General features: G+C 65.0%; 4 protein-coding genes across 4 annotated transcripts; 1 reads left to right on the top strand and 3 right to left on the bottom strand.

Annotated features, from left to right (window-relative positions):
* Positions 1-110: 110 nt before the first annotated feature.
* Positions 111-3,692, bottom strand: CHLRE_02g147650v5 (uncharacterized protein). Its single transcript, XM_043060341.1, has 7 exons — positions 3,377-3,692; positions 3,189-3,253; positions 2,878-3,016; positions 2,536-2,619; positions 1,887-2,093; positions 1,496-1,693; positions 111-1,191 (listed from the first exon to the last, which is right to left on the bottom strand). The coding sequence occupies exons 1-7, from the start codon at positions 3,437-3,439 to the stop codon at positions 595-597; spliced, it is 1,353 nt and encodes a 450-aa protein (XP_042927690.1). The 5' UTR covers positions 3,440-3,692; the 3' UTR covers positions 111-594.
* Positions 3,693-4,652: 960 nt separating this feature from the next.
* CHLRE_02g147700v5 (uncharacterized protein) lies at positions 4,653-10,218 on the top strand. The gene is made up of 12 exons (XM_043060342.1): positions 4,653-5,520; positions 5,829-5,975; positions 6,201-6,272; positions 6,473-6,588; positions 6,774-6,862; positions 7,128-7,152; positions 7,458-7,622; positions 7,847-7,921; positions 8,257-8,292; positions 8,466-8,552; positions 8,778-8,870; positions 9,038-10,218. Exons 1-12 carry the CDS (start codon positions 4,887-4,889, stop codon positions 9,293-9,295), a joined length of 1,797 nt encoding a protein of 598 aa, XP_042927689.1. The 5' UTR covers positions 4,653-4,886; the 3' UTR covers positions 9,296-10,218.
* Positions 10,219-10,220: 2 nt separating this feature from the next.
* CHLRE_02g147750v5 (uncharacterized protein) lies at positions 10,221-15,102 on the bottom strand. Its single transcript, XM_043060343.1, has 7 exons — positions 14,597-15,102; positions 13,737-14,439; positions 13,104-13,572; positions 12,580-12,900; positions 12,034-12,382; positions 11,371-11,846; positions 10,221-11,229 (listed from the first exon to the last, which is right to left on the bottom strand). Exons 1-7 carry the CDS (start codon positions 14,694-14,696, stop codon positions 10,255-10,257), a joined length of 3,393 nt encoding a protein of 1,130 aa, XP_042927688.1. The 5' UTR covers positions 14,697-15,102; the 3' UTR covers positions 10,221-10,254.
* Positions 15,103-15,253: 151 nt separating this feature from the next.
* Positions 15,254-21,152, bottom strand: CHLRE_02g147800v5 (uncharacterized protein). The gene is made up of 12 exons (XM_001694970.2): positions 20,925-21,152; positions 20,291-20,363; positions 19,818-19,936; positions 19,521-19,592; positions 19,161-19,243; positions 18,833-18,939; positions 18,547-18,614; positions 18,146-18,262; positions 17,793-17,924; positions 17,296-17,477; positions 16,654-17,071; positions 15,254-16,235 (listed from the first exon to the last, which is right to left on the bottom strand). Exons 1-12 carry the CDS (start codon positions 21,030-21,032, stop codon positions 16,047-16,049), a joined length of 1,668 nt encoding a protein of 555 aa, XP_001695022.2. The 5' UTR covers positions 21,033-21,152; the 3' UTR covers positions 15,254-16,046.
* Between the last annotated feature and the right edge of the window lie 13 nt (positions 21,153-21,165).

Below are 21,165 nucleotides of genomic sequence, written 5' to 3'. Positions count from 1 at the left end.
CTTCAGTATTCGCTGCGTTGCAAGTTTGCAATCCGGGTTTGGCTGACTAACTGCCTAGCTGCGGGCAAGGGAAGTCGAGCAGGCCTGCGCCACCGGGATTGTGCTCATGTCAATTATACGTGCATTTCACAGCGCCAACAGTATCCAGCGCGGCCGCTGTTCAAAGTGCCCACGCTTGTTACCGACCAGCACAGCGGTTCTCCTTCCTCATGGCAGCATGCGTGTTACCCCAAGTGTTACCCCCCACATACCCACACCTGCCCCCGCCACCACAAGTTCTGCTTCCTCATGGACTTGCACATTGATCAATACCCACTCATGTCAACGGGTCAAACCGTGCCGCGGCACAACAATGGGTTGGCACGTAGCGTGTCCTGTTACCCATGCCCGCCCCCCCGCCCCCTCCCTCTCGCCAGTCAGTGGACTGCACCATCAGTCCACTCAAGCACTCAAGCTGAGTCCGCCTGTGACCCCCCACAATCCTCCGTCACGGCACATGGATAAGGCGCAAAGCTGAACCTCTCGTCCAGCATCAAGCTCTCCCTCTCCCCTCCCTCGCCCCCACACTCCCCTCCCCTCGCCCCACCCCTCCCCTCACACCGTTGCAACCTCCTTCTCCTCCTCCGCCGCACCAGTCCCCGCCGCCGCCCCCTGCTTCGCGCCATCAATCGCGAAGAAAGCGCTGTTCACCGCCGCCATCCAGCCCACCAGCTCCTCCGCCCGCCGCACCGCAAACTCCACACCTGGCGCCAGCAGCACAATGCTCCCGCGCCGCAGCACGCCGCCGCGCTCCACCTCCTTCACAGCCTCCAACGCCGCCGGCAGGCCGCCGCCTCCCGCCGCCACCTCCGCCTCTCCAGCCGTCACCAGCAAAATGCGCGGGCCCTGGCTCGCCGCCAGCGCCACCTCCCCGCCCGACACCTCCAGCTTCTGAAGCTCGAACTCCTCAAAGGGCGGCTGGTACACGCGCACGCTGCCGCCCGGGCCCGCGGGGCTGCCCTCCAGCACGTCGGGCAGGCCCTGGCGGTAGGTGAGGCTCTCGCACAGCACGTCTGCGTGTTTGAACTTGGGCGTGAGGCCTGCGCGGATGACGTTGTCGGAGGCCGCCATGCACTCGACCAGCTCGCCCGCCAGATAGGCGTGCGGCTCGTTGGCAGGCAGGTAGATGGCGGAGCCGGCAGGCAGACGCACCTGAGAGGGGCGACGGCGCGGGTGGGGTGGCGGCGGCGGAGGAGGCAAGTGAGTGGAATGGTGGAGAGGTAATGTGTTGGAGGTCCGGGCGCTTGGGGCTGAGGAGGCAGGGCGGCAGTCCTCAGCGTGTGTGCCGGGTACACACCAAGGAGGGATCAACGCCCGCCCATTAGTCGGTCCGCCTGATACTCCTGCCTCGCTCAGTCCCTTGCCCGCCCCCGCGCCGTTCCCTATCTTGACTTGAACACAAACCCACATGAACGCACTTCCTTGCGCTCATTAACACAAACGATCTCGCTCTCACAATGTTGAGGAAGAACGCGGAGAAGATGCCCACGTCGTCCGGGAACTGCGCGTTCAGCCGCAGCGCCAGCGCCTCGTGCTCGCTCAGTGCCGCGCCTGCCGCCTGCGCGGCCTCCAGTCGCGCCACCAACGACCGCACCGCCTCCGTCACGGCGGCGGGCGGGGCCGTCATGAGGTGCGTGAAGGCGGACTTGAGCGCCTGTAGGGGGGGGGCGGGGGGGAGGCATGGCGGTTCAGCGACTCGGTGATTCGGTGGTGAGGAGGTATGCGAAGGGGCGCGGGTTGACACCCTCCACTGGGTTGGCCCAGCAGCCCCACACCCCACCAGCTGCCTTCTGCAACCAACGAGCCGGCCCTCCGCCCACAGCCGGCCCGCTCCCCCTCCCGCCCACCTGCTTGGCCGCCGGGTGGTCCTGCCCCGCAGCCCCCGCCGGCAGTGCCGCCAGCGCCGCCACCTGCTCCGCCCCTACCAGGCCCGCCAGCTCGGGAGTAGCCGCCAGGCGCGCCTGCAGCTCGGCGGTGGTGCTGAAGCCGCACAGGGCCTCGAAGTCGCTGAGCGCCAGGGCCATCTCGGGCTTGTGGTTGGGGTCGGCGTACATCTGAGAGGGCAGGGGCAGGGGCAGGGGCAGGGGGACAGGGAAGGGAGAGGTAAAGGGAGAGGGGGTAGCCGTTCATGTGGAGAACGAAGTGGTAAAGCGTAGGGGCGGAGTCCGGAATGAGGGCGCCGGTCGGGCACTCGCCCTCCTCCTCCAGGCCCCTCCCCCCCGCCCCTCCTCCGGTCCCGCCTCCCGAGGTATCTCCCGCCGTCCGGGTGTAACCTCACAGGTCAGCTGTGATCCAAACAGGACCCAGACCCGTACCTAGCCCAGACCCTGGATTCAGACGCCACCCAGACCCGGACACAGACCCAGGATTAAGACGCCACCACCCAGACCCGGACCTAGGCCCAGACCCAGGTCCCAAACTCCACCCAGGTCCCCACCAAGGCTCAAGACCCAAGGCCCCAAGACCCCACGCGGCCCACCCCCGCCCCGCACCCACCTTGGGGTGCTCCGCGTGCAGCCGCTCCGCCAGCTGCTTGTCCGGGTGGGACTGGATGGACAGGGCCTTGCTCACAGACAGCACCTGCGGGCAGGCCGGGAGGGCGGGGCGGGGGGGGGGTTGCGGCGGGGGGAGAGCGTGCGTGTGCGTGTGTGGAGGCGTGTGTGTGGGCAAGGCGTTGTGACGTGAATGGGGCATTGAGCAGGGCCACACGCGTAAGCCTAGCCCGGTCGGCCATCGTGGCCATCCCTCCCAGCTAGCCATGACCTGCATCTTCAGACCTCTTAATCCTTCCTCGGTCTAGAAACTACAACCCTCCCTCACTGCCTTGCTCTCTCGCACCTTAAACAGGTATGGCAGCTGGCCGAAGTGCTCGGCCACGCGGGCGCCCAGCAGTGCAGCCGGGTGGGCCGCCAGCAGCGAAGCTAGGCTCTCGCCTGTGGCAGCGACCTTGGAGGGGCCGTTGGGGTGCGCGCCCATCCTGTGTGGTGCGTTGGGGCAGGCATGAGGCAGTGTATGGCGAGAGGAGCGGGGCGGACAGAGGAAAAGTGGCGGGGCGAAAGTCAGGCGAGTCGGTCGCGCAGCGAGCTGTCCTAGGACCAATTCAAGTGCTCTGACGAAATAGTGGCCCCAAGCGCCATCTGCCTACGCACCACAGCTCCGCAAAGGGCTTGGACTCGTCAACTTCATTTCCATTAGCGTGAGCCAGCTTCGCAACCTGTGTACAGGCAAGCAAGTGATATTCCACTGAATGCTTGACACAATGCGCGTGCTTTTCGCAGTTACCGGTCATCGAGTGACCGGCATATTGCCCATGAACTTGACAGGCAGTAGCTCGCACCTCGCTGTCCTGGTACTTCCGGCCCCAGTCATAGTTCTGGGCAGCACAGCGAAGCTGCAGCATTGTGCCCTGAGCTCCTGTCAGAAACGAGTGCGCAAGCTGCTCTCAACCAGAACGACCCAAGCAGCGCAGGTATGGCGCTATATTTACAGTGTTGTATGTTACAGTGCTTCCAGTGCAAATGACGAGCAACACTTGCAGCGGCCCGTTGAAACGCGTGTGCGAGTCGCACGGTATAAATGAGCGATCGCGCAACGGGCCCCAGGGCTGTCAAAACCGTGTCCAAGGGGCTTGGAATGCTTGTGGCTGCATGCCATATGGCATTAAAAACCGAGCCTTCGGCTGCAGACACATTTCAAATGTCCTGGCGTGGGTCCAGGTGGTGGGCGGCAATCGAATGCGTGCCTGCACTTGACACGCACTCCCCACACTCCAGACATCTGGACCAATGCGCATCCCGTGCAGTAAAGTAGTACGCTTGCATGATCGGCCCTTAGCTCGCTGGCCTCCGCGAATACCACACCTGCGAGCATCCATCGAGTGGGCTCGGGTGGACTTCTTCGCCGCGCAGGGCACCCCGCTCATCCTATCTGCTGTACACGCCATTCTCCATTACCTTATAGTTTTTGAGCAGTACCAAGCTTTCGCCTCTCTCCCAGGCAACATACTTGTCCTGAGCAATGCTGGGGTGGCCCTGCCCACACCGGGCGCCCGCCCGTGCACCCCCGCTTCGTTGCCTCACCTTTCCAACCCCCTCCACGACGCCGACCGCGCAGCCAGCCGAAACCATCCATTCCGGAAGCATCGCTACCTAGCAACCTAGAGCGCAGATACTGCGCGGGCGGGCCCGTCCTTCCGATCCCACCCACAGCCCTCCATTGCCTCCTCGTAGCTCCTTGTCAGATGATACCTGTTGGGTCTACCAGGCTGTCAAAGTTTGGACACAGCAAAAGACCAGAGTGGTACCCGCGTGCTCACAGCCCTCCATTGCGGCGGTACGGCACCGACGGATGGCTGACACTCGCGGTTTTGGCCGCTCTCATCCAGCCCCGGTCAATAAGCCGTGGGCTTACTTTAAGGCAACGGCTGCAAATTTTGGGTGGGCTTGGGGCAAATCCCGCTGGGACGTCCGCCAACCCTACCGCCAACATGGATATTCCGGCGGCCCACCCGGGATGAGCCCCAAGCCAACCCGCGGTGAGCCCCGTTACCCCTCCCGAACGGGTTAACGGCACCCAGATTGGCCTTCACCGGAGCTCGCTCCGCTAAATTCGAGGTCCTGACGGAGGGGGCGGGTCATCCCTCTGGCACCGACATGGCCGCTGACCGCACCGTATACGAAGCGAAAATGCAATACACTAGCATGAACTTTGCTTTGCACAGCCACTGTCCATTAATAATCACAAGGCTTTGCCTTTGACGAGTTCGTTGCAATCCATAGTTCCTAAACCTTCCGATACGAATAACAGCCTTGGCCTTCCTGTGACAGCAGCAAATATCGAGACACTAGATGCCGACTCTGTGGTTGCGATTGCCGGCTGCGGCACCTGCGCCCCCGCCCGTCACGAAAGCGGACCCGAACTTGCCCCCGGCGGAGCTCCTCCACTCCTCCTTCGCCAAAGCGGCCTCCCAGCGCAAGCACCTGCGCGCCGCTCGCGCCGCCTCCGATGCAGCTGCCGCTGCCGTGGCAGCGGCGGCCTCTGAGGGCGTGGTGCTGCTGATCAACGCCGTTGTCCTCGACACGCAGGCGGGCGCGTACCTGCCGGGCATACAGCGTGTGGCGCTGAGAGACGGCGTCATCGCCGCGATTGGGCCCATGCCCGGGCAAGAGCAGGCGCTTGCGAGCCAGCAGAGCCAGCAGAGCCAGCAGGAGGCCGAGGAGAGTCAGGTTGCGGAGGTGCAGCTGGTTGAGGAGGCGGCCGCAGCGCCGGCGGCACCGCCCCCGCCGGCCGTGACGGCCAAGGAGGCGGAGGTGGAGGCGGAAGTGGAGGTGGAGGGTGGTGTGGTGGCGACCCAGCAGGCCGAGATGGAGGTGGCGGCGAACCTGCTGGCCGGGCTGAAGACGCTGCCCAGCGACCCGCGTGGGCCCCTGACGGGGGCGCCGGCGGTCATAGTGGACTGCGCCGGCGCGGTGTTGATGCCGGGTGGGTGTCTGGAGCGCCCTTGGTTTACAACAGCAACAATATCGGCCTTTGTGTGTGTGATGGCGTTGTTTGCGTGCGGTAGAAGTGGTTGTGGCGATTAATGAACGTGAGGCAGGCTTCAGTGCGCTTCCTGATGGTAGCTGTCATGGGAAGTGGGCACTGGCCTGAACCCACCGCCTGAAAACCTCCAGTGCATCTTGCATATGCCGTCAAGCCGCTTCGCGCCCGACCCCAACGCCCCACCTCACTCCACCTCTCACCTCCAGATCTTCCAACTATCGCCCGCCCGCCCGCTCGCACCCCTCCAGGCATGTGTGATGCGCACGTCCACGTCACGGCCGTCACCGCCGACCTGGCGGCGCTGCAGTCGCACTCGGAGGCCTACGTGGCGGCGCGGGCCGGAGCCATCCTGGGCGGCATGCTGGCGCGCGGCTTCACCACCGTGCGGGACGCAGGTGCGCGCGCGCGTGTGTATGCGTGTGTGTGTGTACATGTGTGTGTGTGTGTGTGTGTAAGCGAAACGAAAGCCCGCCCAGTTAACCGCCCGACCTACCAGTTACTGATTGTGTCGTGTGTGTTGGTGGCAACTGGCAAGGTTGATGGGGGCATTCAAAGGCACCGATTTACCGCAGTCCACACCTCCCACACCTGCACCCGCGCCTGAATCCGCCTGCACACAGGCGGCGCCGACTTCGGCCTGGCCCAGGCGGTGGAGGAGGGGGTGGTGCTGGGACCCAAGATCCTGTTCACGGGTGAGCGACACGTCGTCGCAGCGCGCTGTGGTCCACTGCGCCGTGCTGTGCTGCGCTGCACTGCGCTGTGCGGTGCGGGGCCGTTCGATATCGGGGCTGCAAGGGAGCTGCTCGGCCGCTTCCATGGGGCGATGCACGGCTGCTTGTGCTGTTGCAGGCAAGGTGGGAAGACGTTTTGCGTTGTGCTTTGCGGCATACAGGCCACGCGCTGAGTCAGACGGGCGGACACGGTGACTTCCGGGGGCGCGGCGAGGACGCGTGTGCGTGCGGGGCGGCACTGCGTGGCATTGGCCGCGTGTGCGACGGCATCCCCGAGGTGCGTGTGCGCGTGTGCGTGTGCGTGTGCATGTGCGCGTGCGTGTGCGCGTGCGTGTGCGTGTGCGTGCTTTCTGGGGGCGTCTGAAGTTCAGCTTCGTACGCGCCGGAGCTTTGCCTGTCCGTGCACCAACATTCCACGCAAGCCTATCACAAGCCGGCCCATGTTGCATTCACAAATCACAGGTCCGCAAGGCCGCTCGCGATGAGCTGCGCCGCGGCGCCCACTGCATTAAGATCATGGCCTCGGGCGGCGTGGCCTCGCCCACGGACAGGTATGTGTGTGGGTGTGTGGGTGTAGGTGTTTGCATGTGTGTGCATGTGTGTAGGTATGTGTGTGTGCATGTGTCCATGTGTGTGTGGTTGCGTGTACGTGGTGACGAGATCGTCCCCTTGCGGGTGACCGAGCTCTGGCGGTGGGGCGAACGAGCAGAGTCGCCTGCACGTGACTGTTCGAGCCTGATGTGACGAGTTGTACTGAACTACCGTGACTTGCCCACGACCTGGACATGCCCCCCAACCCCCGCCGGACTGCACCAGGCTGACCAACACGCAGTTCAGCGAGGTGTGTGTGCATGTGTGTGCGTATGTGTGTGTGTGTGTGTGTGTGTGTGTGTGTGTGTGTGTGTGTGTGTGTGTGTGTGTGTGTGTGTGTGTGTGCGCGCGCGCGGGAGGGCTGTCGAGTGGGCTGCCTGCGGCCGGAGCTCGCTGATGACGGGCGGAGGGACATGTCTGTGAGGCGCATCGGGGCTAACGGGGGCGGGCGATTGACGGGTCAACGGACAGTTTAAGTAGTAAGGCGGCGATGGTTGTGTAGCATACCATGCGCGCGTGCTCGGGCGCGTTCACTGCTCCGCTGCTCCGTTGCAGAGCGAGCTCAAGGCGATTGTGGAGGAGGCGGAGGCGGCCGGCACGTACGTGTGCGCGCACGCCTACACGCCCGCCGCCATCCTGCGCGCGGTGCGCTGCGGCGTGCGCTCCGTCGAGCACGGCAACTACCTGGACCCGCACACCGCCACTGAGATGACGTTCCGGGTGAGGGGCGGCGGCGTGGGTGGTAGGGGGCGGGGAAGGGGAAGGGGAAGGGGAAGGGGAAGGGGTGTAGAATGAGGCAGGGTGGGGCAGGGTACATCAGGTGGACCTGGAGCAGCTTTCCACCAACTCACGCGCCCGCCTTACCCACCCCCTCCACCCTTTGCCTTTCATAGACGGCAGCTCACCAACTCCCGCCTTACCTGGGCTCTCCTCCCGCCCCCCAGGGTGCCTATCTGGTCCCCACGCTGGTGACTTACCAGGAGCTGGCACGTGGCGGCGAGGCGGCGGGCATGCCCAAGGTGGGGGCATGGGGGCGCCTGGCCCGGGTCAAGACATGTGAGGGGCACGAGGCGGGGGGCACGGGGCGAGCCACCAGGGTTTCTGCTGCTGTGGTATATCGCCCGCCCTGGCGCCCTTATCACATGCCATGAGATTCCACCAAGATGGGTGGGCCTGTTGAGGGCGTGTCATGAGAAGAAAGGGGGCAAACCAGCGAGTCTTTCCTGTCTCAGAATGTTGTGCGCGCTCTTCCAGTCCTTGAAAGCGTGCCGTGCGTTTTGGCTCCCCGCTCCGTCTTGCCTGGACGGCCATCCCCAACCATGTGTACATGTGTGTTGTGCACTGCTAAATGCAGGAGCTGGTGGCCAAGGTTGGAAACGCACTTGAAGCGGTGAGAGGCCGCTTGGCGGCAACCGCTGCAGAAGCAGTGTTGCACCTTCTGTAGATGCGGGGCATGGGCATTCGGGTCTACCCACGTGGGACCGTTCCCCGGCCCTCCGTCCGCCCCACCAACCTGCTTTCGTGCATCCTTCTCTCACACCTTCCGGCCCTCCTCCGCCCCAGGGTCTGCGCTCTCTGGCAGTGGCTCGCGACCACGGCGTGGTCATGTGCTTCGGCAGCGACCTGCTGGGGGACCTGCACCCCGCACAGGTGGGAGCGGGCGGAACTGTGTGTGTGTGTGTGTGTGTGTGCGTGTGTGTGTGTGTGTGTGTGTGTGTTATATTGGCAGAGAGAGAGAGTGTGTGTGTGTGCAGTGTGTGCGGTGTGCGCGGGCGCAGCGCGCCCTGTGCGCTGCAGGTGGCAGAGAGGGCGAGGCACGACATCGCACGTGGCACGTAACACGGGCACGTGCGGTACGCGGCACGGCACACGCAGGCCGACGAGCTGTGCCTCCGCGCCCGCGTGCTGCCCGCCGTGGAGGTGGTCAAGTCCGCCACTGTGCACTGCGCCGAGCTGTTCAACGCCACGGTGAGGAGACTTGTAGATGCGTGGACTCCACGCCGGGGCCTAATCACACCTGAGCCCCGCAAGGCCTGCGCGCTGTCACCCGCTAATCTAGGCTCATCGCCCCCAATCCCTGCAGTCCCGTGCCGCGACCCCCTCTTTCCCTTCCTTTCCCCTCCTCTCGTCTGTAGCTGACGCTGGGACGCGTGCGCCCGGGCTTCTCCGCCGACCTGCTGCTGCTGGCGCCCGGCGTGGACCCCCTGGCTGACGTGGCGGCGCTGGCGGCGCCCGGCGGCACCGGCGTGGCGGCGGTGTGGCGGGAGGGGCTGCTGGCCAAGGCGCCGTACGCGCCGGGCCGACTGCCGGCGCTGCAGCAGGGCGCGCACGGCGAGCTGCTCGCGCTGGGCGACTGGTGGGAGCACAACGAGCGGCTGTTTGCCGCGGCGTGAGAGCGGGGGGTGGGTCGAAGGTGTGTGGGTGAACGTGTGTCGGTGGAGGTGTGTGGGCTAAGACGTAGGGGTTCATGTTCGTGTCTGGGTGCATGTGGTGTGGGAGGTTGCGCGTTTGGCGAAGACAGGTCGAAACCGCGTGGGCATAGGGGGGCCCTGGTGTGTGCAAGCGCTTGACATCTTCATGTGACCTTGGAAGAATGAACACGTCATCCGGCCGTGCGTGCGTGTGAGAAACTACAGTATGGGTGATGGAGCTGATCAAAACACATGGGTGCATTACATCTTTATGATATTGTGGCCAAATCCTTGTGCCTGATTGGCTGCAAGGGTAGAAGCAACATTATCTTGGACTTCAAGCCCCGATGCAAAGGCTGGAACATAGCGGGGCATGCTCTGTATTTACATGCCCGTGCACTCCACGGTCAGTGCCATTTCTACCGCCTAAACTGCCAGTGTCCAACGGCATGATTTATCTGTATAATTCCCGTGAGCCTTAAAAGTCCCGACTGACCGACTCCCGAGCTCCAGTCCGGACTACGGAGATCTGCACATGCGCTTCCAAACACGGTTGATGGTCGAGTGCAAGAACACGCTCGCCGCACGCCATAACATGCTGAAGCATTGTCCGCAATTGTGATTAGTCCAAGCAGGCTGTCAAAGTACAGGCAGCGCTGTACAGCACATCACGTCCATCACGGTAATGCAAGATGCGTAGTTCAGTCCTGTCCGGTCCAACAACTCGTCAAGCCGCGCCATCATGACACCAGCGGCTCACTGCAGTAGTCGAGTCCAAGCAGTCACACACCAGGTAATCGCCCCCACACCAGTTAAGCACCGCCATGACAAGCGCGACAGCAGCGCCGCGCAGCGGCGGCGGCATCATCACCATCATCACTGTGGCGCCAGACATGCCTGATCACCCCTGCACCATGCATGTGCCGGCACCCGGCCTCACGCTACCGCTCGTAGCCGTCATGGAAGCTGACGCGCCGAGCCAGCCCCGGCGGCCCGCCCGCCTCGTCCTGTCCGTGTTCGTGTTGGTGTTCCTGCTGCTGACCCTCCGGCAGGGCTACACCGTCCGCGGAGCCACGCGCGTGGTAGGTGTCCGTAACGTGTCCTGGTGGCCATGTCCCCTGTTCCGTGGGGGCCGCCGCCGCCGCCGCCTCAGCCAGGGGTCGCGAGGGCGCCGGCACACCACTGCCCGGCAGCGCCAGGGGCGGTACACTCCCACCGCCGACTGCAGCTGCCCCGCCCCGGTCCTCGCCGCTGGCAGCGGCCGTCGCCGCCGCCTCGCCCCCACCCACACTGCCGGCCCCGAGCTCGCCGTACCATGAGTCGCCGTTGTGAGAGCCAGTGCGCGAGCCGCGGAACCAGCCGCCGCCGGTGCCGGCGCTGCCGCCGCCCCAGTACCCGCCGCCCATTCCCATGTTTGCGCCGCTCATCCTGGAGCTGCCGCGGCTGCCGCCCGTCAGACCCGCGCTGCCGCCCGCCACCGAGCCCTCCGGCCAACCCATCAGGCTGCCCGCACCAACCGACGACGACGCCCGGCGCGGCGCGTTGTGCGGCAGCGGCCCTGCCAGCACCGCCGCTGCCGCCACTGAGGCAGGCAGCAGCCCCTCCCACGCGGTCTTGGCCGCGATCACTTTCCGCTCCGCTGCAGTGGTTGGCACCATGCGCCGCGCCGTGCCGGCACCGCCCGAGCCGCCCGCCGCCACGCCGCTGCCCCCACCTCCGCCACCTGCGCCCCGCTGCCGGCCGGCGCTGCCTCCCGTGCCTCCCCCCTCGGCGCCGCCGCCAGGCAGCCCCACCATGCCGTACACCGGCACCGCCACCTCGCGCTCCTCCCGGTACCGGTCCCGCGCGCTGGTGTACACCAGTCGCAGCTCCCCCAGCACCTCGCCCGGCTCCGCCATCTGCACCGAAACCTCCACCTGTGCACGCACACACACACGTACACCAATGCAAGGTGAGAATGCAAGTCTTCCGTCAGCAGCTCCGCAGCAATCCTTGCCAGATAGTGCCAAAGCAGCCCGGCCCCGTGCAAGCAACCAAATCTCCCAAAGCCCACTCACGTGCTTGGGCATGCCCGGCGGCATGGCCTGCAGCCCCGAGTAGCTGCACCTGCAAAAGGGCGCGCCGGCGCTCTCCACCCTGACGCTCATCTGGTGCACGCCCCGGTTCAGCAGCACCAGCCGGCACAGCCGCAGCTCCCCGGGCGCCAACAGGCCCAGGTCAATGGCCGCCGCGCCGAACTCGCGCCACGCGGGCCGGTACTCGCCGCCATCGCCGCGGTCCTCTGACGCCAGGAGTGCCAGCAAGTAGGCGGGTGCGGGGGTAGGCGAGGTCACACACCAGGCAGGGGGCGCGCCATAGGTGGTGCCTGCGGCGGCCCCCGCCGGGAGTGGCGGCGCGCCGGGCGCGGGCGCGGGGCGCAGCGGGCCAGTGGCGGGCGGCGCGGCCGCCACCTGCACGCCCGCCGCGGCCTCCAGTGCGGAGGGGCCGGTCACGTACAGCAGCTTGTTGGACTTGGCGCGGGCGCCCGCCTCGCCTGTGCGAGCGAGCGAGCGCAGTATGGCGGGGCGCGTGGTGGAGGGGCGACACTGCAGTGTCAGCCTCTCATGTGGGAAAACTTTGCACTGTCAATCATATGCCACAGCGGCGCTTGCCGCACCCAGGGGCCGCTGCTACCGCCCCAATTGCAGCCACTGTGTTAAGCAAGCCCACAGCCCGCTCACCCGCCATGCGCGCCAGGGCGTCCAGCCGCTGCTTCAGCCCCAGCAGGTCGGTCCGGCTCAGCCGCATGCGCCCCAGCAGCCGCCGCACCGCCGCGCCCGCCTCCTCCGCGGCCACGCTGCGAGTCCAGCCGCGAGACATCGCCTCCAGCGACGGCTTGGGCTCCGGCGTGCGGCCGAACGAGGTGCCGAGGCCGGGGTCGCCGGCGGCGCCGTTGAGCGAGGTGCGGCCGGAGGAGGGGGCGCTGGGCTTGGGCGCGGGTGGCGCAGGAGGCGGCGGGGCGGGGGCGGGGGCTGGTGAGGGCTTGGCGTCGCAGCAGCCGATGGCCACTGCCAGGCGGACTAGGAAGTCCTGTGGGCGCAAACGGCAGGCAGACGTTTTCATGATTACTTGGTTTTTGAGGGATTGTGGGGCTTGCTAGCTGCCCGCGCTGCCTGCGATTCTTCTCTCGTACTCAATCGTACTTCCACAATCCCGTGCAGAGAGATGCTTTCAAAAGATACGCGATTGCTGTTACGCATCCCAACACCTCAGCATGCGCCACGCACCAGGAAAGCCGGGTAGCGTATCTCATCCGGGTGAGGCTGGGCCTTCACCACCACACCCACGCCTGGGGACCCCGACCGGCCGCCGCCGCCGCCGCCACCGCCGCCGCCACCGCCGCCACCGCCGAGAGCGCCCGCCGTGCCGGGGCGCGGCGGCGCGTGCGGCAGCCCCGGGGCCGGCGGTGCGGTGGGTGGCCTGCCGCCGGCCGCTGCTGAGCCCACGCCGGCGCCCGCCACTGCGGCTGTGCTGCCGTTGGGTGCTGCCTGGCGGCTGATGTTGAAGAGCCGGGTGACGTCAGCACGCGAGGCGGCATGAGGGACAACCTGCAACCCGCCAAGCAAGCGCATGATGGCATCACCAGTACACAACACAACAACTCATCGCTTTTCCGGCCCAGCAGCATTGTTGTGGGCAAACATCTTCTCCCCATCACCGACTCGACCAGATTGCCGAACACCCACCCAAGCACACATGCACAGGCACAGGCACATGCACACACGCAACCCCTGCACACACGTGTGCGCACCTGCAGGTCCTCCAGCAGGTCCATCAGCTCGTGCAGGTTCATCACCGGGTCCACGGCGCGGTTCAGCCGCCGCCCGCTGGTGGTGCGAGGAGGCCCGATGCCGGCGGCGGCGGCGGCGGCGCCAGCAGCAGAAGCAGCAGGGGCCGCGGCAGGCCGCGACGGCAACGGGGAGGAGGTGGGCGCGTCGCTGACGCCCGCGAGTGTCTGCTTGGCGACTGTGTAGGCGGAGGGCAGGCCGGTGCTGGCGGCGCGGCGTGGGGAGGCCGACCCTGGTGGGGGAAGCCCGGAGGCGGCGGCGCTGCCGTTGCCGCTGACGCGTGGGGCCGGAGCGGGGGAGGTGGTGGCTGCGCCGCTTGAGGAGCCGCGGCGGGAGGCGGCTTCCTTCTCCGAGGGCGGCAGCGCGGGGGCGTCGGGCACGTCCGCCGGCCCCACCGCACCCACGAACTGGGTGGCGCGCTTGCAATACCATCTGGCAGGCAGGAGGGCGCGACGGGAAGGATATATGACCGGACGTCAAGCCTGAATGAAGAAACCTGCTCTGTTTTACTGCTGCACGCCTTGTCCCACGCGCTCTGTATCACACACACGCGCATAGATTATCCCTGCCGTGCCGCTGCCCCCCCCCCCCCTCACCTGTACACGTAGGACAGCGGCCCGATGTGAGCCGGCGCCGGCACGCGCAGCGGCACGCCGTGCTGCCCCCGCGCGTTGGCGGCCTGGAAGTTAGCGTCATACAGCGCCACAACCTCAAGCTCAGAGCCGCCCACAGGCATGCAGCCCGCGCCGCCGGCCGTGCTGAAGCAAACACTGCCTCCGCCGCCTCCGCCTCCGCTGCTGAGCGCTGACGTGGCACGTGAGCTGGCGGCCAGGCTGCGGCCGCTGGCGACGCCGCCCCAGTCTGGCTGCGGCGGCGGGCCGCCACTGTAGGGTGCTATGGGCTGACCACCGTAGAAGCCGGCGCTGCCAGTGCCGCTGGCGCCGCTGCCGCTCTCGGTGCGGCCGGTGCCGCCCAGCCAGTAGCCGCCGGCGCCGCTGCCGCTGCCGGTGCCGCTGAAGCGCAGGGAGGAGCCGGTGAAGGAGGCGTCCGTGGACCGCCGTGTGAAGTTGCCGGTGCCGCTGCCGCCCGTGACTGAGCCCGAGGTGGAGCCCAGCGCGGGGCCGGCGGCAGCCGCGGCCTGGCTTTCAGACGCACGGTAGTGGAACATGGAGTAGGTGTGCGTGTTGGAGTGTATCACCTTGCGGTTGTCATACGTGTCATAGTTCGCGTCCACCAGGTGGTTGATGAGCGCAGACACGGGCCGGTCGCTGGCGCCTTTGACGTTCGCCAGCGACAGCACTGCGGGGGCAGGGCAGGAACGGTCGGTCGTTCACGGCACAGTCCGGGCCGTGGCCGACAGTAACAGCGGCCCTTGGACCCCACTTGAACGGTCCCCGTCAGCACAATACTCCCCACTGTTATGAAAGCCCCTGATGCGGCGAGAAATCTTGCTCACCAGCGCTGTTGTCCTGGTAATAGGCCGAAGACACTGAAATGTGCGACCGAGCCGATTGGTCGCCTGCTGATACCCCTGATAGGGGCCTTGTGGATGCCATACCTATCCAACAGGCTTACACCGGGAAAGATTGCCGCGGCCTCTACACCAAAGGGGCCGCGGCCCCTGAACTGACTTGCAAGGCGAGCGCCTTCGACCCACGTACCTACGCCATATTGAGTGGCCCTGGCACAGGTTATAATATTGTCAGATAACGAAAAGGTCAAATGTGCTACGAGTCAGTTGCCGTCGAATTTTTGACTGGTTTACGTGCGGCGCAACTACTGAGGGGCCTTATCAAAGCTACAAAGTCGCATTGGCGAGGCAATGTATTTTGTAACCAGATTTGGGTCAAGGCCGGTTCGGGAAAAGTGTTCCCACACAGGTTCCCACATCGTGGCGGGCGTCAAGCGAATACAATCGCTGAACGAGGACAGCGGCTGCGTTTTGGCGTGGAAAAGATTAGTATTATCATAGGGAGCGAGCAGGCGAGACTACAGCGTGTAACGGTTTTAGGCCCGCTGCCAGCCGCTGCTCACCCAGCACGCAAGGACCCCCCCTCTGACCTTCACAGGCACTGACCTCTGGAGCCTGCCCTTCCTAAGCGGGATACACCCCCGACCGTTTTTGTTACAGCTGTGTGTCATGCCAACCAGCTCATCAGATACGGGGTCATGCCAGCCGCCTGGGACTTCACGAATCCAGCTGCACACTGGTATCTGCGCCCAGGTCACGAAGTACGGTAGTCAGGCCGCTATGGCTTACAGGTCAGGAGCTCGTAGGCCAACGCAGCCCGCCTGCCCACTGCTTCGACGCAATCCACTTTGCTCATCACAACGTTATTCGTCCCACACCGTCCCACACCGCAGCCCCAGCCCGCACATGTTCCACAAGCGAAAGCCCTGATCTACCCTGATGCGCATCTGCTTTGCCATCCTGCTGACCCCGGTGGATGCGGCATGGCTATTTGCCTTGCATGCAGCACACGAGGCAGTCTTATCATGCAGGCGTTTGCAACGTGAGCCAGATCCAGTGAGTCAAGCCAGATCCTCAGCACGGTAGTCAGTCAATAACTCAAGAATATGACACCAGAGCACGCATACCCGCGCTGCTCTGCCTGCAACGCCACTGCCAGCAAAACATAGTATGCAGGCGCGCGCTGTGTCGCACGCACCTTAATCAGGTGCCCTGCCCTTCACGACCCAGGCCCGTGCCCAGGCACGGCGCAATGCAGTCACACACATGTACACGCATGCACAACTGGGGCTCGCAGACTCCCAGATTCATTTCCCCCTTTTCCCCGTACTTTGCTCATAAATCTGTCCAAACGCATGCAGTTAGACATACGCACATAGTTAGACATTACGGTACGCATACACATATTCACACCGCTGGATCACGAATATTGCAATCACATGATGCTGCACCCGCACTTGGGCTGCGGCGGCGGTGCCGCGGCCGCGCGCGCTGCCGCCTGCGCCGCCGCCGCCGCGCCGCCCTGCCGCGCCGCCGCCTCCTTGTGCGCCGCCGCCAGCGCCGCCAGCTGCTGCATGGTCAGCGCCTGGGCCTCCATCATGGTCGCCAGAGAACGCTCCAACACCTGTGTGTGTGTGTGTGTGTGTGTTAGTTATAGGAAAGCATACGCGGTAAGGGCCGTGTACGTGTATGTATGTGCATGCACGCGCGGCAGGCACGTCGGCAAGACGCCCGGCTCCCTGCGTGCAGGTGGCCGCACGGCAGGTGTCGGCACGCCCCACTGCAGCACCCAGCTGCCCGCACCACACCCCGTCCGCCGCACACACACACACACACACAGACACACACACACACACACACACACACACACACACACGTGATCTGGCAGAATAACCGTGGAAACCGTAGTCACACACACACACACACACACGCGTGTCAGACCTCTGCGTCCTCAATCCGTATGCCCCACAACACACGTCCGCGCAAGTGTATTTTCCGTTAAGCCCTTTGCAATGCTCGTCGCTCATCGCACACGCGCCCACCTGCATGCGGTGCAACACGCTGCCCTCGCCCACGCCCTGCCCCATCGGCGCATCGCCAGCCAGCAGCGCGTCATCCGCCGCCGACCCGACACCAGCCGCCGACGCAGCGGCCATGCTGCCGTGGCCGCCGTTGGCGGTTGTGGCGGCGGCCGCCTTCAGGCCTGCGGCCGTGACGGTCAGCTGGTGTCGCAGCGCCGCCTGCTTGGCGGCCAGCAGTTTGTAGAGCTCCCCGTGGCCCTGAGGACCGCCGTTGGCTAGGGCCGGTGCTGTTGGCGATGGAAGGGTCGTGGGGGCGGCGCCGGCTGGCCCGGCTGTGGAGGCGGAGCGGGGAGCTGCGGTGTTCATGCCGCGGGGGGCAGGGGCGCTGCCTGCCGCGTTGTGGGGGTGGTCGTCCTCCGCCCCGAATTCGGGGTTGTCCCTGTGCGGGGCGTCAGAGGCGTCGGAGGTGGAGGTGAGGGCGCGGCCGTGCAGGTACGGGATGCGTGAGAAGCAGTGAGGCCTTGGATGAAAACGCACGGCATGCATGCGTGAGGTCGCGTTCTGGGTTGGGAATCCCACGTGGTGCTCTGTGGCCTGCCGCCCGCCCCACGCTCTGGAGGCAGCCTCCTAATTGGCGCTGATGCAGACTCCTCCTGCGCGCACCTGACCATGAAGCCGCCTTCTGCCCCGGCCGTGGCATTCACTGCCGTGGCCCCCGCCTCGGCCTCCGCCTGCTGCTGCTGCTGCTGCTGCTGCAAGATGAGGTTGTAGGGGCGGTCGATGGGCGCGGCGGGGCGGGGGATGATGCCGTGCTTGAGATCCTCCAGGTCCAGCCCCACACTGGCCTGTGGGTGCACGTGTGCGCGTGTGAGGAGCGGGAGGTGAGGGATGGATGGATGCAACGCTGGAGGGTGACACACAGGTTGGGGGCTTCCAGTCGCGACAGGTTGAGGGGCAAGGCGCGGCGCCGGAGCCCCAACAGTAGTGGTGTGGAACACCCACAGCCCCACTCCAAATTGCACTCTGCGTCCGACCCAACCCTACCCAACCCCTACACGCCCGCTTACCCCCTCGTGGCCGTTCCAATTGTCCCCCCCCAAAGCCACCTAGCGCCCGTGCCCAAGGCCTCACCCACCCACCCACCCACTCGCCCGCCCCACCATGAGCTCGGGGTCGTTCCAGGGCCCCACGTCCTCCGCCAGGGTGCCTGCGCTGCTGCCGCCAAACATGGCCATCAGCGAGTCCTCGTCGATCCACTTCAGCAGCTCCGACTTATAGTTGGCGCCCAGGATCTGTTTGTTAATTTGATTTTTGCAAACGCGCGTGCATCTTGTCATTCTATATTCATGTGGTTATCAGGTGGCGGTGGCGGTGGCGGTGGCGGTTAGGTAGGTAGGTTAGGCCGAGCCCTAGGGTTGTGTGCCATAGTGAATGTGCGCGAGTCCGAAAACGCAGGAAGGGATGGGCGCCCCCGTGTGGCGAGTGGTGCACACGCCGGCACGCATGCACGCACCTCGATCTTGCCCTGCGTGCGCACGTCGATGAAGCCCTTGGCCATGTTCCAGATGAGTCGGAACACGGCGGGCGCGTTGATGATGCAGATGTGGCCAAGCATCTCGGGGAAGTTGTCCTGCGGGCGTGGGAGTGGGCGCGAGGGCGAGGTGGGGGCAGAGGGGGTAGGGCGGTGGGGCTGGGCGAGCGCGAGGCGGATACGGTAGGTGGTGGCGCAGAGCGGTGGTGCTGTTGGCGTTGGTGGTAATTCCAGGGCGTGGATGGTGACAACGACCGAGATGGTGAGTGAACGAGGAGTCGAAAGTGTGGACGCAGTGGGTGCGGTGGCTGGAACAGGGCTGTCGTGGGCCAGTGCAGCCACAGCGACTCAATGCCACGCCGTGTGTCGCCCAGGCCATGTACCTGATCGGCCTTGGCGATGCGTTGGAACATCTTGAGCGCGTCCCCCGTCACCTGGCTCAGACCCATGCCTGTGCGAGGGACCGTGCGTGTGTCAGTGTGTATGTAGGGGCAGGCAAGAGGCAGGCGTTGCGGGCGGCGATGTTGCGGATACCAAGGGGAAGCAAGCGGCCACTGCCAGGCCTTCAAGAAGGCGCCTGCCCCTCGCACACCACCACCTCCACCTCCACCTCCACCTCCACCACCTCCTCCTCTAGTTCCCCAGGCCAACCGACCGGGCCCCACTCACCTTTGACGTCCATGATGTTGAAGGTGGTCTCGATCTTGCGCCCCGCCAGCCGCGAGCAGAACGGCAGCACCACCTTGCACACCCGCTCGTACTCGAACAGGTGGAACCTGCGGGCGGCAGGCGGGCAGGTGGGGGTGGAGGACAGGTCTCAGCCTCTGTCTACTCTCTGATTGCTTTTTACCCTTGTTGCGAGTCCCCACAGGTTATGCCACCATGTCAACACGCCCCTTGTACAAGCACACCAGCGCGACTATAAATGCTCGCCTACTGCTTCCCCGCCAATGTGCTCGCCCCCCAGTGGTCGGGCTCGGGCACCCTCCACACCCACATGAACAGCCTGTCCTCGTCCGCCACCTTCTTGAGCTGCGCGATGTTGAGGCCGCCCACCTGCTGCACGTACACAGGCCGGCCCTGGGCGGGAGGGGGGAGCAAGTTGGAGGTGGGATTGGAGGTGGGGTTGGGAGATGTAAGAAGTACGAGATGGCAGGCAGCAGCCAGGCACCCATGTATACACCTGCTGCGGACCTGCCTCAACACCCCGACTTTTGCACACCCCTACCCCTACCACAAGTTACCACTCCGTCATGGAGCCCACTCAACCAGCATGCCCACGGACACACAAACACACACACTGTCTTTGCGCTTTGTTTTCCTTGTGCTCTATAACACACACACACACGCCTCACACCTGCTTGTCTACTTTGTGATAGCCCTGGGGAAAATACTTGAGGATCTCATCGCGCTCCGGGAAGTTGAAGTTCTGTGTGAGCAGGGGTGTGGTGATTGGGTTGCCGTTGCCTGCTTCTACCCCCGCCGTAGCCCCATCCTCCGCTGAGGCACTGCCCCGGCTTCAGCCCCCAGCCCCCAGCCCCCTGCGCCCACTTTGTTTGGTGGTGGCATCAGCTCCCCTCCCCTCCCCTCCCCTCCCCTCCCCTCCCCTCCCCTCCCCTCCCCTCCCCTCCCCTCCCCTCCCCGGCAGCTCCACCTGCAGCAGGTTGTCTATGTCCAGGTCGCGGCACCACTGGATGTGGTTGACCCACATCTCAGTCGCCAGCTGCAGATTGTAGGTGCGCGCGCGCAGGAAGCGGCGCAGAGTGTAATAGTCTGGTAGGTGGTGATGGGTGGGGGTTGGGGAAGGGGGTGGGAGGGGGAGTGTGTTACGAGACTGTCCACACACGCGCCCCATGCACGCCACAGCCTCGCTCGTCTTCTCCACGCTTTAGGTTCGGTTTTCTTCACGCTGAACAGTCAACCTGCGGACTTCCCACGCCCCCGCTATACGCCCTTTCACCCCCACACCATGTCCCCACTTACTAGCTACCCCCACTCCACGCCACAAAGCCTCCACGGCACCGTTACAGGCCACACGCCCCCGGTTCAGCTGGGGTTGGCACAAACTATTCCCCTGTGATTCCATCACTCCGTCCTCCACATGACGGCTGCCCCCCCCCCGCGCACCATGCTTCTCCGGGTCCCACAGCTCGGGGTCCTTCTCCACCAGTTGCCGCCGGAACAACTCCACATATGTGTCCTGTCGCACATCCGTACATTTTATGAAGCACCGCATGTATGTGTACGGCATGCGTATTAGCATGGGACCACGTGTGTGTGTATGTGTGTGCGCGTGTGTGCGTGTGTACATGGGTGCAGGCGCGAGTGCGTGGAGAAGCGGACGGGTGCGCATGCTGACGCTGGCAGGTGTGGGCGGGTGCGCAGGGGAATGCAGGTGTGCTGGAGGCAAGCTTGGTTGCATGCCTGACAGCAGCTGAGGCGGTTCTTATGACTTTATAGGTCGGCGAGGGGGCAACCCCCTTTGTAGCAACGGAGCTGAACTGGAGCCTAGTCTGGCGACCTGCCGACAAACCCGCCTACGAGTCGTGTCAAGTCCAGGTTCCTCCGGTGCTGGACTGCAACACGCTCGGGGTAACTACACCCGACCAGCTCACGCCACCAGGTATGATTTACTCATAAATGGGCGCCCCGTTCAGGCGAAGTGCAAACAGAGGTCCCGCGCGCAGCTTCGCATGGGCCGCATGCAACCGCCCATTCAGGCTAGCTCGCCGAGCATGTCTTTTTGCACCGGGCACCTCACCTGCTGCTCAGACGTGAGACCCCAGTCGTCCAGACCCTGCTCAGGGACGTAGTCTCTTCGGCACTGCGGCTTCAATGGACTTCCCGGAGGTGGGTGCGCCTTCGGCATCCTTACTTTAGTATATGTACTTGCTCAAGATCAGCTATGATAATATATATCTGCCTCGTGCTGGCCTCGCGTTCGCCTGTGACCGTGTTGGCCTCGACTTGCTTGCTTTTGACTATTGCCTATTGGACCTATC

Source organism: Chlamydomonas reinhardtii, chromosome 2, assembly GCF_000002595.2.
Source record: "Chlamydomonas reinhardtii strain CC-503 cw92 mt+ chromosome 2, whole genome shotgun sequence".
Lineage (NCBI taxonomy): Eukaryota > Viridiplantae > Chlorophyta > Chlorophyceae > Chlamydomonadales > Chlamydomonadaceae > Chlamydomonas > Chlamydomonas reinhardtii.
Note: the sequence above shows the minus strand (reverse complement) of the source record. Positions and strands in the feature narration are given on the sequence as shown.